The sequence below is a fragment of the Anser anser genome (genome assembly GCF_964211835.1).
Source record: "Anser anser genome assembly, chromosome: 6".
Lineage (NCBI taxonomy): Eukaryota > Metazoa > Chordata > Aves > Anseriformes > Anatidae > Anser > Anser anser.
This window is the reverse complement of record NC_139726.1, coordinates 24625434-24642701: the sequence shown is the minus strand read 5'-3', so window position 1 is coordinate 24642701 and position 17268 is coordinate 24625434. Positions and strand designations below refer to the sequence as shown.

The 17268-nt window shown below is 35.3% G+C and overlaps 1 protein-coding gene across 1 annotated transcript in view; it reads left to right on the top strand.

Annotated features, from left to right (window-relative positions):
• The first annotated feature begins 244 nt into the window (after window positions 1-244).
• Window positions 245-17268, top strand: part of CCDC141 (coiled-coil domain containing 141) — an 84369-nt gene continuing 67345 nt past the window's right edge. Inside the window, exons 1-5 of the mRNA XM_083841090.1 lie at window positions 245-393; window positions 615-784; window positions 2698-2768; window positions 6280-6517; window positions 8079-8201. Coding sequence (XP_083697216.1) covers window positions 6416-6517; window positions 8079-8201 — 225 coding nt within the window. The 5' untranslated portion in view covers window positions 245-393; window positions 615-784; window positions 2698-2768; window positions 6280-6415. The remainder of the gene's footprint in view (window positions 394-614; window positions 785-2697; window positions 2769-6279; window positions 6518-8078; window positions 8202-17268) is intronic.

The following is a 17268-nucleotide window of genomic DNA, read 5'->3' as shown; positions in this document are numbered from 1 at the left end:
TTGAGCAGTCCATGTGTTTTTTAACTGCTAGTTTTATTTTATGAGTTTAATATATGCATCTATGTGTATAAACATTGACAAATAAAGGGAAATAGTTTTTTAATAAAGCTAATTTGTAAATATAAACCAGAAATTGGCAACATGGAGCATAATTACCTTATTAGCTGGACAGTTTGTAGCTGCCTTCAGACCAGACCTAGGTTACAATCTGCATCTTAATTTTTATTTATTTATTTATTTATTTTTTTCAGGGAGAAAACGTCGCTTGGCTAACATCTATATTTGGTGCAGGGTGCATACTCCTCTGCACTAACACACCACATCAGGAAGGAATTCAAATGCTCCCGAGGAATTCAGTAACAAAAGTCCCGCTGACTTTCCCTACGTGCATGGGTGAGGGAACACACTAATCCTGTTTAATAAACTGTTCTTTTTCTCCTGCTGTTCATGAAGCCCAAATAACAGATTAATGAGCTATCTAATATCTTTGTTCTCCTGACAGAATTGAATGCACTGGGCCAGTTTTTTTTTGTTTATTTGTTTGTTTTTTTCTGTTGACAGGCTTATACCTGTGAGCTAACTGTTAAAAACTGCTGCATTTTTGTATTCTACAGAGTACAGGTGTTTTGGACAACTCCTGGTGAGATATAAATTTTGAGCTTCCCCTCTGGTGCTGATGTGGAAAGTCCAGTTTCCTCAGAATCATATGGAGAATGAAGGTGGTCTCTGCCATTTCTCCAGTAAACTTAAGAGGACACACAAGTCGCTCTCTCCCACATCCCAGGTGGAATGAGATGTGATTGTTTCATGTTTCACGCTTGGTGTTGTTTTCTTTTTTGTTTAATCTTGTCACCCTATTCAACAGTTAACATTTTCCTTATTTATGTTTTGCCATTACATTGACATTTGAGAAGTCATCAAGTCACTCTTTTCTTTCAGTCTTTCCTGTAGCTGTTATTTTAAGGAAAGTTATAAATCCAGCTTGTGTGTTTATTTTTTTTCTATTGGCTGTGACAGCAGAAATAAAATTAAACTTGCAAAGAAAAATGATACTGAGAAATTAATGTGTTTGGATTTGGAGACATCTGTTCAGATAAGTTGGTTTAGAGATGCATCTGTTAATCAGTCACAGCTGCCAATGTCCTCAGAATTATTGCAGAGACCTGTGTTGCTTGTCCCCCACCCCCTCTGTGATGCCTAGTGAATAAAAATGTAATCGGTCCCTATTTGTCAGCATTCCTTTTTACCCTGTATATGAGTCAAGTAAAGAATAGCAAGACTTTTTTTTTTTTTTTGAAAAAACATGTTAGAAATAATGGTCTATTACACAAAATTTGAAGCTGGACTTCTAAATTTAAAGGTTATATGACCTTCCTTAAAATAAGCATGGAGGCTGAAGTGATATAACATGTGCTTGTAAGCCCTAGTTAAATTTGGTGGATCTTTTCTATCATTGAGGAAATAGTAAGGACTTAGGTACTGTTTTGACAAGTGCCAAGTACAAATAGTATGTATACTTTGTGGAACTCAACTAGGGTCCAATAAGAGGGTTACAGGGAAGAGAGTGCTTTGCGATGAAAGAGGAACATGAAAAATTAATGACTAATGGATTGAAAAGTATCAGCTGTTACTGCTTTCCAGGTCTATTTACTGTATGGGTTGTTTTAAATGTTGTTGTTCTTGGAAGAACATAAATAGTGATTTTGCTCATATACACTGAATTAGCTTAAACTGTTTGCCAGTTTCTTGATCTCTGATACACTCTGATTTTACACAGCAGACTGTTTTGCTTTCACAGAAACACATTCAGTACATCAGGGATCAACCAGGATAACTCTTTTTTGGTCTTTTCTCTGCTTTATGTGACAGTGCTTTTCAAGTAGCTTTTTCTTAATGTGCTGTTTTTTTTTGGGTGGTATGAAGTGTCCTTGGGACTGGTGATAATCTAGAGTGAATAGAAGGGTTTTCATTAGGGTGATGTATAGGATGAGTGGAAAGATACAAGCTATAATGCTTAAATATGCTAATATGATTTTAAATAAGATAAATCTGGGAACTGTAAAACAATAATTCAGACATGGATGATGGTTCTTTCTCAACACTTTTTGCTGGGGGTTGTCTCTTGTTCCTTGGGTACTCTTTTACAGCTATTTCCCAGCCCTTTACTGGGATTTCTGTGCCCTTTCTTTTTGTAGTATGCAAATATGGCAAAAAAAAAAAAATAAAAATGGGGGGCCACTGGGGTCGCTGTTTTACACATGCCTTTTCTTAAGCTGATGGACTTGTCACTGACCGGGAAATGGCTTCTGCCCATACTTCAACCATTATCCACCTGAAGTTAATCTCCTTCACCTGGGCTGGCTCTTCCCCTCCCTTACAAATAATAATAACCCTGCTCTCGTTCTCTTCCCTGCTCTGCCTTCTGAGCACTGGGATGACATTTCATGCCCAGCACCCTCTTGTCCTGTCTCTCTTTCCCTGAGTAATGGCTGAGGGTAATGTCTGCAAGTGCTTCCATTTCCTTCTGTTTTCTTGTAGCCTTCACAGCACAGGTCTCTGCAAGAAGCACTTATTTCAGTGTTTTCCCTGTACACATGTCAAAATTGTGATTAGGGTTTCCCTTGCCACTGATAAGATACTCTCCATGTTGAAAGGGAAATGTTTTATCATATTTACCTCTTCAAATCCTTTCTACAGTTGTTATAGATGATACCTGGCATTTCCCACAGAATTCTCCTGAGGAAGCTGGCTGCTCAAGGCTTGAACAGGTGTGCGCTTTGTTTGATTAAAAACTAGCTGGGTGGCTGGACCCAAAGAGGTGTGGTGAATGGAGTTAAATCCATCTGGAGGCTGGTCACTAGTGGTGTCCCCCAGGGCTCAGTACTGGGGACTGTTCTCTTCAGTATATTTATCAATGATCTGGATGAGGATAGTTGAGCGCACCTTCATTAAGTTTGTAGACACAACAAGTTAGGCGTGAGTGTTGATCTATTTGAGGGTAGGAGAGCTCTACAGAGGGATTTGGTTAGGCTGGACTGAGGGGCTAAGGCCAACTGTATGAAGTTCAACAAGGCTACGTGCCTGGTCCTGTACGTGGGGCACAACAAACCCATGCAATGCTACAGGCTGGAGGAAGAGTGGCTGGAAAGCTGCCTGATGGAAAGGGACCCAGGGGTTTTGTTCAACAGCTTGCTGAACATGAGCCAGCAGAGTGCTCAGGTGGCCAAGAAGGCCAATAGCATCCTGGCTTGTATCAGGAACAGCATAGCCAACAGGACTAGGGAACTGGTCGTCTCCTTGTACTTGATTCTGGTGAGGCTGCATCTTGAATACTGTTTTCAGTTTGGGGCCTGGCGCTACAAGAAGGAAATCAAGGCCCTGGAGTGTACCCAGCGAAGAGCAATGAAGCTGGTCAAGGATCTAGAAAACAAGTCTTATGAGGAGTGGCTGAGGGAGCTGGGGCTGTTTAGCTTGGAGAAGACAAGGGGCAGGTGAGACCTTATTGTATTTTACAATTACTTTAAAGGGGGTTGTAGTAAGGTGGGGATTGGGCTCTTCTCCCAGGCACCAGGTTATAAGATGAAGATAAATGGCTTCAAGTTATTCTAGGGGAGGTTTAGGTTGTATATTAGGAGAAATGTCTTTACTGAAAGCATTGTGCAGCATTGGAATAGGCTACTTAGGGAAGTGGTTGAGTCACCATCCCTGGAAGACTTCAAGAAACGTGTAGGTTTAGAACTTAATAGCATGGTTTAGTGGTGGACGTTAGTGCTAAGTTAAAGGTTGAACTAGATGATCTTTGAGGTCTTTTCCAACCTGAAAGATTTTGTGATAATTTAGACTACAGAGACCTCACCTTTTCTACTGTTTTCCCAAGATTTTTATCTATTGTTTTTTGTTCATTTCTGTTCATTTGCTCTGTTTTGTTATTTCTTATGGACAGCTGGTGAATGCTACAGTTTCTTTTCATTTTTTCTTGTGTCTTGGAAGACACAGCAGTAGCACAGGGAAAACATTTCTCTTTACTAATGCAGATAACCTGCCTGTTTCTGGCTTCTAGCAGGATTTTTGTTTGTTTCAGACAGAAAGAGATGACAGGTAACTAAACAAGACTGAGAAAAGCATGCTTGTTAAATTTTGTTTCCCTAGACTCAGCTGAAGTGTATTATCATGCAATGCCAAAATTCTTAGATTTTTCTCTCACAGTTGTGCTGTCAGATCCTTTCTGATTCCTTGCTAAAATTTCTCTGTCCGGTACTCTGTCTCATATCTGTCTGTCTCTATCTCATATGCTTTGCTTAAGCCAAATCAATAGAATATCCATGCATTTATTATTAGACATTTTGAATCATTTGACTCTGCTGTTGCCAAAATTGCTTATGGTCAACTTTTTGAGTGGTATTTTTTCCACAATTTTTGGCTGTTAGTACTGCAAAATATGCTTCCTCATTTAACCTGAGTGATAAAAATCTCTTATGCCTGGTTACTCTGAGATGATGGAATGACCCAACTTGTGCCATTAAAAACACTGTTTAAGTGTGCTTGTGAGAAACTCAAGGACACTTCAACATAGTACCAAAATTGGCTGGGAATTCCTCTTATGAGACTAATTAGAGGCCAGGCTATTTTTTCCAGTAAGTTTTTCCGGTAGTCAATCCCTAATTGCTCTCAGTCTTCTCCACAGGTTGGAAAACCCAAAGTCACTGTCTTCTGGAATGTTATTTAGAAACCTTGAGTATTTAATAATTTTTGTACAAGGGATCTATCTTCTAGTCAATCTAAAATAGGGCTTTCTATTCAGCTTTAGTTGTTGAGTTTTCTTCGTGACTATCCTCCAGTTTTTGAGTGGCTGTTAAATTTCAAACTTTTTTTTCTGCCACACCCATTATATGAATACCCACATGAGTCTCATGAATACCTACGTCATGCTTCTTTCAGTGGCAGGTATTCCGGGGCCTCTTGCAGGTATTACAAGAAATTTTAGAAAAGTACATATTTGTTTTCCTGATGGCAGATTGAGGGTTCATGGTTCTCTTTTGGCACAAGAAATAGGTTCTGTTTTGGGAATTGTTCTGTTTTGCCAAGCCTGCTTAGTTCAGCACAAATCACTACAACACACTTCAGATACCCTTTCCAAATTCAAGTTCTGAAGAAAAAATCAGATAAAGATTATAATTTTCCACTAATTGGAGGGAGGAGACAATGAACAAGCAAGCAAAGAAAAAGAAAAGATCTTGACATATCAGTTCAAATTCTCTGTAACTAACTAAGTTTATTCCAGTCCAAAATATTTTATATTTTTCTTCCAGATCTTGGTTTCACTGCAGGTGTCGGTTCTACTCTCCAATTAGCAAATTTAATTTAGATAAAAAATTTGTGTGTTACTTTTAAACAAATGAAGCAAGCAGATGCTTTGAGGAGAGTTACACATATAGTTTGTTCGGTGGAATTGTGTTGCCTGAGTGACCTGCAAACTCAAACACTGACGATGCTTTCTCAGCTGTTCTGTGGAAGAAAACCTAGCAGCTGCTGTCTCATACTGTAGGCTACTTGTGGCATGCTCAGTGCTTCTGGCAATAGAATTAATATGCCAAACCAATACCATTAATACTATTAATTTCTTACACTGAGTTAAAAGCTTAAGTGGATTGCAACCTTTATACAATAATTAAAGAGGTCTTTCTAACACTGATTTAGAACAAAATAAAAACTATAGAAACAATTTATGATTCAATTGAAAACAGATATAACAACATTAGGAGGGAATAAAAGACATCTTAAGAATTCATACGGTGTGCTTAGTTTCCTTCTTTGGTTTTTATGGTCACTATATATTTTAAAATTTTAGCTTAAAATTCCCCTGTCTGTTTTAGTTCAGCATCTGACATATACACATGTTTAAATGCTCTGACTCAGTGGAAGAATTATGTTAAGCAGACGTATTCAGTAACTAGCAAACAAGATTTATTTTTTTTATTTGTAGAATGTGAAAATTTAGATTGTATAGTTGCATGCTTTGAAACCTCAGAACACCATATTTGTCTCTAGAGCCTCAGTAGTATAATTGCTTCTAGCTCTTTTAATTTAAGAAACTTTTTTCCTTTGGTTAGTCGGTGCCAGATGAGGTTCATGGTTACAGCACTTGACACTTCAGATGGTGACAAAAAAGAACAGACAGCTTAATGCTACCAAACTAGGGGTGTGTCAAATCTCTCTCTCAAGAATGATAAACTCAATGGAGTTGTCTATTTTTAACCTCCTGTTCTTTCCTTTTGGCAGAGTAATCAGTGTTAGCTGAGCTCTTTCACGGAATGAATCCAAGAAGCTCTGTTTGTTGCTTTCTGAAATGAACAGAGGACCTTGTAAGAGCGTTTCCAAGACTGCTTTAATGTATAAAGTCCCATTTTGAAACACAATGTCAAATGAAGCCAGTTCGGGGCAGAAGCTTTCTACAACAACTGTCAGTTCGGTTGCTGTTCATGCCGGGAATGCCAGTATCGTTATAGCTGTACTTAAGGTAAGGCAGCCAGTGCTAGCAAGTCTCATAAGCTTTCTGTTACTTTGTTAAATATTCTGCACAAATGAATAAATAGTATAAAATGACAAGGCAAGGTAATTTAGTTAATATCTGATAGAGATTCCTTGGACAAACACTGTTTCTGTCCCCATATTTTATTTTTAAATAGAATAAATCATTTGCCCAAAATATGTAGGCTCTTAGAGGCAAGGAATTCCTTTTTTTTTTTTTTTTCATTTAAAAAGTAGGAGTGCCATGAAAATGTGTTAATAAACATGTATTACCTCTTGAGGAGACTCAACTACAATAGTTAATTTTAAATAAGACTGCTTTTACGTAAAATTATTACTACCAACTCTGTAAATGCAGATTGCATTTATCTGTTTTGGAGTGTTTGCTGGAAATAAAAAAATACTATAACTGATAATGAGTGGTTATTTTTGAAAGCTGTGAATTCATATTCCTCCGTGTTCTTACAGAAGCCCTTATGTGTGTATATAGTTTTACTTATGAGAACCTAAAGGCCTGTTTATAAGCTGGAATCTGCACCTTCATCTCACACAAAATTTGGCACATGGAGTAAAGTAAACCTGGAGCTCTAGGTACTGAATCCAAGCTGAAATTTTTTGGCAGTTTAATTATTCATTTTCCAGGCAACTTGGAAAGTACCCTAGCCTCAGCCACTGGACTTTGTCTGTAGTGCAGAATAAGGTGATAATGTGCTAAGGCTGTCACCAAATTAGGGTGATTATTCAGGATGGGGTTACTTCAGTTTTGCCAGTGGGAATGTTTCATCTTCAGTTCTGACCCTTCCTGGGAGACTCCATCTGCTATCACAGGGCAGTGGTTTTGTTGCAAAGATGCTTAAGTGTAGGATGAAGACACTAATTTTTCCCTTGAGTGCTCTGGGTTCCTTGTGTGCTAGCTTTCAATGGCAACACTGTTTTGTTCCTTCTCATCATCCTCTCTGACTTGTATTTCTCGGACTGTAGCAGTTCTGCAGCACAGGGAGGAAAGAATTAGTTATGCTTTGGGTTGCTGTCATGCTTCCTTTCTTTGTATATCCTCCAGGACAGTGTGAGAGATAGCTGTTTGGGTTCCTATTCCAACAGCTATTAATTGTCCCCACAGCTTTGTGCAATCTCTATATACTCAGTATTCAGGTATATTGGATCTGTGTGCTAGAAATAAAAAGTGGTATCAGAGTTACTGTACCTGGTTCCTTCCCAATCTGAGTTTCCTTAACTACAGAGTCTTTAGCTGAAAGGGGAGACAAGTTGGTGGAAATTTTTTAATTCATTGTGATAATCTTACTCTTCATAGGCAAAAGCAAAATCCCCTCAGAGACTGAAGAACTAGAGTCCGTCATTCTGATAGCTTCTTCAAATAAATCTAGGTTTATATTGTAACCTCTGTGTCTTCGTTCTGCAACTCAGGACTTGTCTGTGTGTACCTGTGATCCTATTACCATGGAAAGTAAGTGTGAACAGAGAGTCTCTGTGAGTAAATAAATAAAGAAAATCTTGTGTTTTCTGAACCCTGTAATTTTAACTTATTACAGTGTGGAAAATGGGTGAAGCTTCAGCTGGCTGAATCAACACCAAATTTATTAGAAATTGGCAGCAATCAAGATGAGACTAAAAAACTACTACAAGATCACGAACTCCTCCTAACTAAACTTAAGGTAAGCTCTGATAAGGCAACACAAAAGTTTATTGAATCATTATATTTCAGATACAACAGTTGGCATAGTTGCTTGGGCCTCCTGTTGTGATGTGTTTGTTAGATCCACATGGTTGTGTTTGTTGATGTGTTTGTTAACTCCACATAGAAAAAATATCTCACCAGTTGTCAGTATAGTAAATAAATCTTAGGCCTCTGCATTGAAGAAAATATGTTCAATGACAATTATTATTATTCTGATAATAGAAGCAAAGGTGCACTATTTTTTCTGCTTTATGCGTTATTGTCAAGTAAAAAGTTCCTGCAGTCTTCAGTAACTGCTAAATGTAAAAGAATGTCTTTTTTTTTTAATTAGTATTTTTGCTCCAATAGTGTGAAAAGTTTGGTTGTGTTTGCAACTTCCTAGAAACTAACTAAGCTCTTCACAAGTATAAAGTGGATATTCCAGGCACATTTTTATTGAATATTAATTGCTGTAAGTTATGGTAAGAATGATACTGTAACACTGAGTATTGCTTGTCTTGAGATAGGAAGATTTTAGCTAAGTAACAGAACTGAAATTAAATTTTAGCATTTGTGAGAGTAGGATATAACAGTTACATTTGGACACAGTGACATGCTTGTACAAAAAAGCTGATGTATCTTAAATGTTGACGTGGAGAAGAATATAAAGTCTTACACGAAGAAAATGTTTTCCTGATTTGAAAAGGCAGATTGATTTTATATCTGTAGACAAATTCCTTTAAAATCTTAGAGCTATGCACAGTGAATTATTTGTAGACAAATAAATTCCTCTAAAATCTTTCAGCTGTGTGCAGTGACTTATCTTACTGGGTTCTATCTATTTTATTTATTAACTTATTTATTGAGATTAGATAAAAATCAGAGCTGACTGAGCAAACATGATCTGGATAGGTGTTCTCTTGATTTAATATTAGTGACCATGTGCTTCCACAGTCATATCTAAAACATAGGTAAGGTAATTTAATACGGTATACAGAGAATATAATCTAATATAGTATGGAATTTGAACAGTATGAAGAATAGCATTACAAAAAAAAAAAAAGTGGTTCTGCTGTCTTTACTTGTGCAAGTGTCTCATTTTTATTGCCATCAGTGTTAGACTCAGGCATTCTTGGAACAAGCTGCTGTATCCTGTTTGAACAATTCAGAATTAGCCGAATTCTTTACACACTGACAACATGAAACTGAATTTTGTCTTCTAATACTCAAAAATAATTGTAAAGCGTGGAAAAAGAAAACATAATTCAATAAAAATCTTTAAAAGAAAAACAGATGTTCAAATAACATTTTACTGATGAGTCAAACCTTAAAACTTTATATATTCATATTAAATATTGTTTGCTGAGGGGAAAAACTACTGTAAATATTGTTCTAAGAGATCTTGTGGTGTTACTGAAACTTATAAGGACATGAACAATGACAGTAAACCAATAGAATCCTCTCTCTGGACTTCAACTTAAAATTACTATATTATAGAAAACAGAAAACTTTTTTTTTTTTTTTAAAAAAGAGTATGCTTTGATTGGTGAAGTCCCTAGATGCATCCCCAAGCTATTCTTTTTTTTTTCTATTTTTGTTTTAAAATCTTTAAACTAAAGTTAAGTTTTGGATGTTTCTTTTCATTGCAATTTGCTTAAATAGTGAGAAAATCAAATAATTCAAAAGCATTTCATGCTCTCTGATGCTAATTCAGATGTTTGACTAGTATAATTTTTCTATTCCTGTTAGTTTAGATGCATGGAGCCTTAAGTTTGTTTTTAATTTAGCAGCACTTACTACTTCTACTCTAAACAAGTAGTAGGATAATAAAATAATCACAGATATTTTAGTTAATATTAATGAAAATACTAACATTTTTCACTCCCATTTTTGAAACCTTATGACTGGCTACTTGAACCCAGATAACCCATCTTTATATGGGTTTGAAAAGCATGGTAGATTGGATCAGAAAGGGTATTATGCATAAACTGTTAAAGAATCCTAATTGGTTAAAAAAAAACAAAACTCATGATTTCATATTTCATACCTGTTATCCTAGCAAAATTCAGGATTGTTATTGAAAATTCTTCAAAAGGATTAAGCGCAAAATAAGTATTTTTCTCAATAATTTAAGAGCTGCAATAAAACAAAACTACAATGTCTTTATAATTCTTACTGACTGTGCGTTATCGGACATGACCCTTTCTGTCTTACAATAGTCTGTTAACCCTTGCCAGTACTTATTGAGCCCTAAGTTACTAAATCCACTCATCAAAAGTTTTCACAAGAATGGTTCTCAATCTTAGAAGTACTGACAACTTTGTCCAATGTACATTTGTTCATGATTTATGCATAAGTTATGTGAAGAACGTTAAAGAGGTGGTAATGTTTTTCAGTCTTCAACATCTATGAACATAAAGTTTTGATTATTTATGAGAGGATAAAAAAGAATTTAGAAATGTGGGTAGGAGAGAAGTTAAAAAGATGACACAAAATTGCAGTTGTCAGATGACACATTTTGATGTAGTCCAGTAATTCTGTTTGGTCTTTTACCCTTAGTGAGAAACAAAATTTTATAAATCTTAACAATAAAGAATTATGCATAAACAGGGCTTTAGCTGCTATCTTATCCAATGCAGCTTTTAATGCTTTCCTTTGGGCTACAAATTGTTATAGTAATTCACTGTCTTGTTCCAGCTGACTCTAACAATGTGGTCTACAGCAGTTTGTAACTTGTATATACTTTGCTATTAATTAAATCTTGTCATTCGGAATGTATTATAAATAGTCTAAAAAAGATGAAGCTAGGGTCTTCTGCTCAGGTACAGCTAGCCTTACTACAGTTTCATATAGCAAATCATACATATCTTGTTAGAACAGCATGTTTATGAAAATGAAAGGTTTCCAAGAAATAAATGATGAATATCCTTCAAACAAGTAATTTTAGTTAAAAATAGTAAATTTATTACACTTAATATTATATTGATGACAACTGGAATCGCTTCAGTAATTAAACTTAACTGAATATGAAAAGTTGGTAGAGAACTTATTAGCTTCATTGCTTTTTATCATCCTTAAACTTTTTAAAAATATATTAGCGAGTTACAGTATAGCAAGAGGGGAAAAAAAGTTCTTTCTACTATATTTCAGTAAAAAGAAGGATGTAATCCTTCTATTTTTGAATTCTGGAGCTGGAAATAGTTTACAATAGAAAACAGTGTAATTAAAAATGTCTCCACTTGGATCCCGAGGAAATAGTTGCAATTCTATATGTCGTGCAATTTTTCAATCACTGGAAGTTAAAGTACAACACTGAGTCATCTTTGATTTTTTTTTTCAGTTTCTCTTTTATGTTGTATTAAAAAAGATTGTGAAATGATCTGGGTGATCTGGGTTTTGATCATCCTTTTGATTTTTAGTTTTGTTAGTCTCATACAAATATACACGTATTGTAAGTTATATTCAAAATATTCAGTCCAAACTCTTTTGTCAGCTTTAAAAGTTGAGCTTTTGCAGGTATAAGGAAGGACAAAATTTGGCATGGTAGCCTGTAATAAGTTTATAGTAAGTATGATGGTACAGGAAAAGGAATGTAATCCAGCTCGCTATTACAGGGAACTGTTATTGGCTCAGCAATGCGAACATGTTAAATATATAAGAAAATAAATAACCAGTTTGACACACAGGTATACAGATGGGGTACATTAAAATACATTAGGAGAAGACCTGATGACTGAGAAATAAGTAATTTCTGGAAAATTTATTCTCTGCTTTTGATTATCAGAATTGGGACAAAAATTGTGTGTGCATTAGGATATTAGGAAGAAAAAAACACCACATATACAAAATAATATCCTTTGGGAGAAAGTACTCAGTTATACTCATGACTGATTTAAACTTCTTCCATTTAATTTGGGATTGGAAACACTCTACTTTTTAAATGAAAAGCAAAATAAAACTTTTCAGAAGGTCCACATTTAAAATGTTTATGGATTAGGAAAGAGACATATTGTTAATAAAGTGAAAGAAAAAATGCTGAGCAGGAAATATGTACTTGGTCTTTACAGTATCTAGTTAAAATTCCTTCATGTTCTACAGATCTCATTTTATTTGTATGATGAGGATGTCCTTTAGAGTGGAATTATTCCATTTTGCTAAATTGTCATATTGACTAACAGCATCTCAGAAGGTTAATGAAACTTGTTTAGCAACAGACACTTAAAAGATAAACTATAGTTCAGTTGCCTTATTTTGTTCATTGATGCCTAATTGATCAGGAAAACCTATATATACTCATCTTTTTTTTCTTTTTAGACAAACATACAGTTTTGTTTTCTTGTGGACATAAATTTAGAGTTTGTATGTGTTAAAGAACTGAAATAAAATGTCTCTTATGAACAAGGTTAAGAATAATCATAAATGTTTTAAGGTTTGGAACCAGAGCCTTTTCTCTTTGTGATTTGACCATTCAGTATTGTCATCTAATATATTCTGATTTTAAACTAGTATGTTCTATTGTTTTGGTAAATTAGACCGTATCAGCAAAGGCAGTTTTGTAGGAAACATCAATATCTGTAATTTCATGCAAGTCTTTTTCCTGTCATTTCCTTCATCTTTTTTTTTTTTTTTTTTTTTAGATCATCAGGGTTCTGTGTTCTGGGGAGAAAACAAACAAAGTATGTGTTGATTTTTTACAGTCTCAAAAATGTGAGTGGAATCAACCCCCAAAAGCTTAAGAGACTAAAATTCTGGGGGTAAAATAATATCAATTACAGTGCATATACTGCCTTTCTCCCATTCTCCGTCATTCAGTTTTTTCTAACAGAAGCTCTACCTGGAGATAACATGCTGTCTCAGTGTTTAAATCTCCCAATACTTATTCTTTCTGGATCATTAAAAAAGTGTGTGCACATGTATTGCCATGCTTTTGGCTATGACAATGTTAAAATCTCCAATAAAACAAACTGCAGCATTCTTGGTTTGTCTCCAAAGTTCTGTTTTTTATCATGAAGCAGACTTACGGAAGTGCTACAAAACAGAAACAAATCCATTCTATAAACTTTAGCATCATCTCAGGGATGAGGGTAGTTTACAACACTGCAAATTTTAAGTTACAATATTCACTGTAAGAATCTGAAGCTAGGCTTTCGTATGATATGATTTTGACCTTTTGTACTATCTGATGCATGAAAAGGACTGCCTGAAATTAGTGTTTCCAAGACCCAGGCACCTGATTTTTATGACCGAAGTGTTGTGTAATCTTAACAGAGGATGAAAATTCAAGGATCTGTGTTTTATTTGAGTTCACCTTCACTTCTGAGATCCTAATTATACTATAGCTAATAATATCTATAGTTCACATTGGCATAAACTACTGCAAATTGTGATGTGTTTCTTTGTTTGTTTTTGGTTTGTTATAAATTAGATTGGGTCAAGAACTGAGTCAGGAGCTGCTACCTGTTTAAGAAGAAATATCAGATAGTATTTAAGGGCAAAGAATATTTTATGATAATCCTGTTGCACAGATGACTGGTTTCAAGAAACAAAAGGTAAATGCTTTACTGACATACAATTTTAGATTTTTTGAGATGCAAAGCAGTAAGGATTTTTAAGAAGAATGAGAACAGTTCTACTTAAATTCTAACTGTACTTAACTGCAAACACTGCCATGCAGTATTCAGTGACTAATTTCAAGTCACATGCCATGCTTGCATTACCAAAGCATAAATTCATATCTGATATTAGCAGCCTTCTGGTGTAGGCCAAAGTGTAAGGAACACTGTTAAATCCCTTTTACTTATGAAATTTTAGTAATCCAAATTGTTGGTAATGCCTGGAGGCCCCAGTCATAACATAACTGAACCTGTGGGATTGATTCACATTTTTTTCACTGGTTAAACAAATAAAAAATATTTTCACGCAATGAAGTAGGGAAATATACATTTTTGTTTAATTAAATAGTTAATTTATCTGCAAAACAAAATACTTGTATTCATTTTTAAAATACTTTGAGCCATTTTTTAACATAAACTGGGTTACGTTCTTTTTGTAACGAGACTGGTAGAACAAAGTTTCACAAATGTCTGCCACTCATGAAAAGTAAGAGTGAAAATGCAGAATTTGACCTATTTTTAACTCATTTTCTATTGTTCTGTTTGGTTCAGTTGTATGGTATGCTAATTATGATTCTGTGGTATGCTATGTCTGCACTCTTAATTTTAGCTAGACCTGGAATATAAACTTACAGCAACTTTGTACTGAAATAAAGTGGCTCCATCATTCTTTAGTACTGCAATAACTAAACAATTGCTAAATTATACGTTTTATCCATTACTGTTACACCTTGTATTGCAGTACAGAAAACATAAAGACTGCAAAGTACTTAGTGTTGAGTGCCAAAATACTCAGAACTGAAAAAGGTACAGTTTTAATCCTGTGCTCCCTCAGTCTACAGGGTCCTCCAGTCTCTGAAGCCCCTTCAGACTCTGGATGCTAGAGCTCCTCAGCAAAGTGTGTACCCTGTAATGTTGTATTTTTCCTTCCTCTTCTTTTTAGAAATGATCTATTGTTTGTTTTAGTTGAAACTTTTCAGAAAAAAAATGAGCTTGGCACAGATCCTGTTACATGAAACTTAATTCTGAACACTTTCTTTGATAAATTCACAAGCAACAAGAGTCTTAAAATGACAGTGTCATAATCACAAGCATTACAGTCTGTCTTAGGACTCCACGACCATAAAGCTCCAGAATGCTAAAACACCATGACTTTGAACTTTTTCTTCAAGTGAACATACCAACACCAACAGAAAGGTTCTATAGAGCTCTCTTCTGTTGTAAATTTATTGGCCTTCTAAATCAATCTTACTCTAACTTGTCCTCATAAATCTTGTCTTTTCGTTTAGTTTTACCCTGAGGTCAATAGCTCCATGCATCTTTTTGGATTGCAACATGCTCTATGCTATCCCCTCTAGGTCCCTGGAATGTTAAAGGTCTAGTATCTAGTCCTTATTTTGATCAGGAGTTTGCTAGTTTCTGACAGTGCTTCAAGCTCTCTAATAGCTAGTTATCTTGCTCTGTCTGCTCTGCTTCCCACTCAAGAAGCTTTCTCAATGCGCAGTAAGGGTGTTCTGAGATGTTCACTCAGGAAGGCAGAATTTTGCATCCCTCCAGAGAGGGACAGTTTTCTCATTTCTTCAAAAAAATGCAAAAGCTGTACTATCTTATCCATCACAGCTTGCATAAAAAGATAACACGAGTTTCTAGACCTTCAGCTATTTCGTCTCTGTCTTTGGTATGATATCAGGCCAAACGGAATGCCCTGAGAATGGGTGGGGTGAGTGTTGTATGGCTGCACAACTGCTGCATTTTGTGACAATGGTCATATATACCACAGGCCTGGGTTTGTGCCCCTGTTAGTTTCCTGTCAGTAAGTCTTAATCAGAACATTGTTCCTTTCAAGCAACCAGTGTTCCTTTATAGTATGGTGAATACAACAGAGTGTAAATGGAGAGGAAAAATAGCACCTCACAATGAAATTGAAATTGCCCTGTAGTTTTTAAAACAATGTTTTTCTGATGTGGTTTTACTGAGAGCAACAGAAGCTGCATGTTTGTACAAACTCCATTTTGATTACATGCCAGGCATTGCTTATATTGGCAAGCTTCATGCCAGCTCATCTGAGTTCAGAGAAACAGTTCTATTTTTGGGGCTTTAAAGGCAATGAAAGATCACAAAAGGAAACAAATAGTACATGAAGTGAAAAGTACTCTGGATGTGTTCATATCCCATAATTGTTAATCTGAGAAATAACAAAATCATATAATCAGAGCTGTGTTTCTTTTCTTTCCCCCAACCTTAATTGGGGAAAAAAAAAAAAAAAAGACCTTTCCAGGAAACAAAATCTTCACAGATTCGTTTCATTGAAACTGGTTCTGATTTTTCTTTCTGTTATTTTAGAGAGAGGAAGCCAAACCAAACCAGAAAACTAAAACATCTGATTCAAAAATAACTGAAATAAATTTAAGGCTTCATTGGAATGCTCTGTAAAGTTAAACCAATTAAAACAAGACAAAAAATGCCTCCCCCAAACAAAAATAAAACAGCCCTCATCAAAATTCAGGTTACTGTGAAATATTTTTGCTTTCCATGAGTCAATTTTTTGAATGGAAAAAATTCTGGAAATTTGAAAAAAAAAAAAAAAAAAAAGCACACTTTTTTACACTTTTTTTCTTCCTACTAAGATTGCTTCTAGAACAAAAAATACAATTTGGAGGGGGAAAAAAAGAAAAGGTAATTCTGATTAGATATTAGGGAAAAAACGTTTGTCTGTGAAAGATAGTCAAATACTAGAACAGATTGCCTAAAGAGCTTTTGAAATTTCCATTATTGATGTTCAAGACTTCATTCAATAAGTTCTTGTGTAACCTGATCTAATTGACAGAGGCTGTCAATATCTATCTTGGAGACGGAGTATTTTAGTGGCAAAATTACAGATACTCAATAAGATAAAAATGTTTAAAATCTTTCTTTACATGTTTCATGAACTAGCTTTTCCATATATTTCTCTGATGATTCAAATGTCTATCATGAGTGTGAAAGTGGTTTAATTGATATTAACTGAGTGTGGAAAAAACACTTGTGATTAAATTCAGTTTAGAGTCATAGCTACTCCTGATGAAGTAAATTCAGATCCTGGGAATAATTGTAAGTCTGATGGGAGAGGGCGTTTCCTAAAGGACAAAACCTTTCCAAGGATGTGTGGAAATGTTCTGAATTTCCTCAGCAGGGACTACCAATATGTTTTTTCTATGGCCCAGACACAATTAAATGTTGCCTTTTTTCCTCTTTTCTTCAAAATAGCCTGTCAAAAGGCACCATAAATTCTATCTGCCCATTGCTGTTTTGCCTTTTTTTTTTTCCCGGTGCAGGTTCTAGTCTGAAATCTTTCAATAAAATTAATAAACCTAATGAACAGAGAAGATCACTATGCTTCAAGGCATTAGATTATTCTAGCTTCTAGCTGTAGATAAAAGTGGAAAAGCAGGAGCTGATTTCCTTCCACCGTAA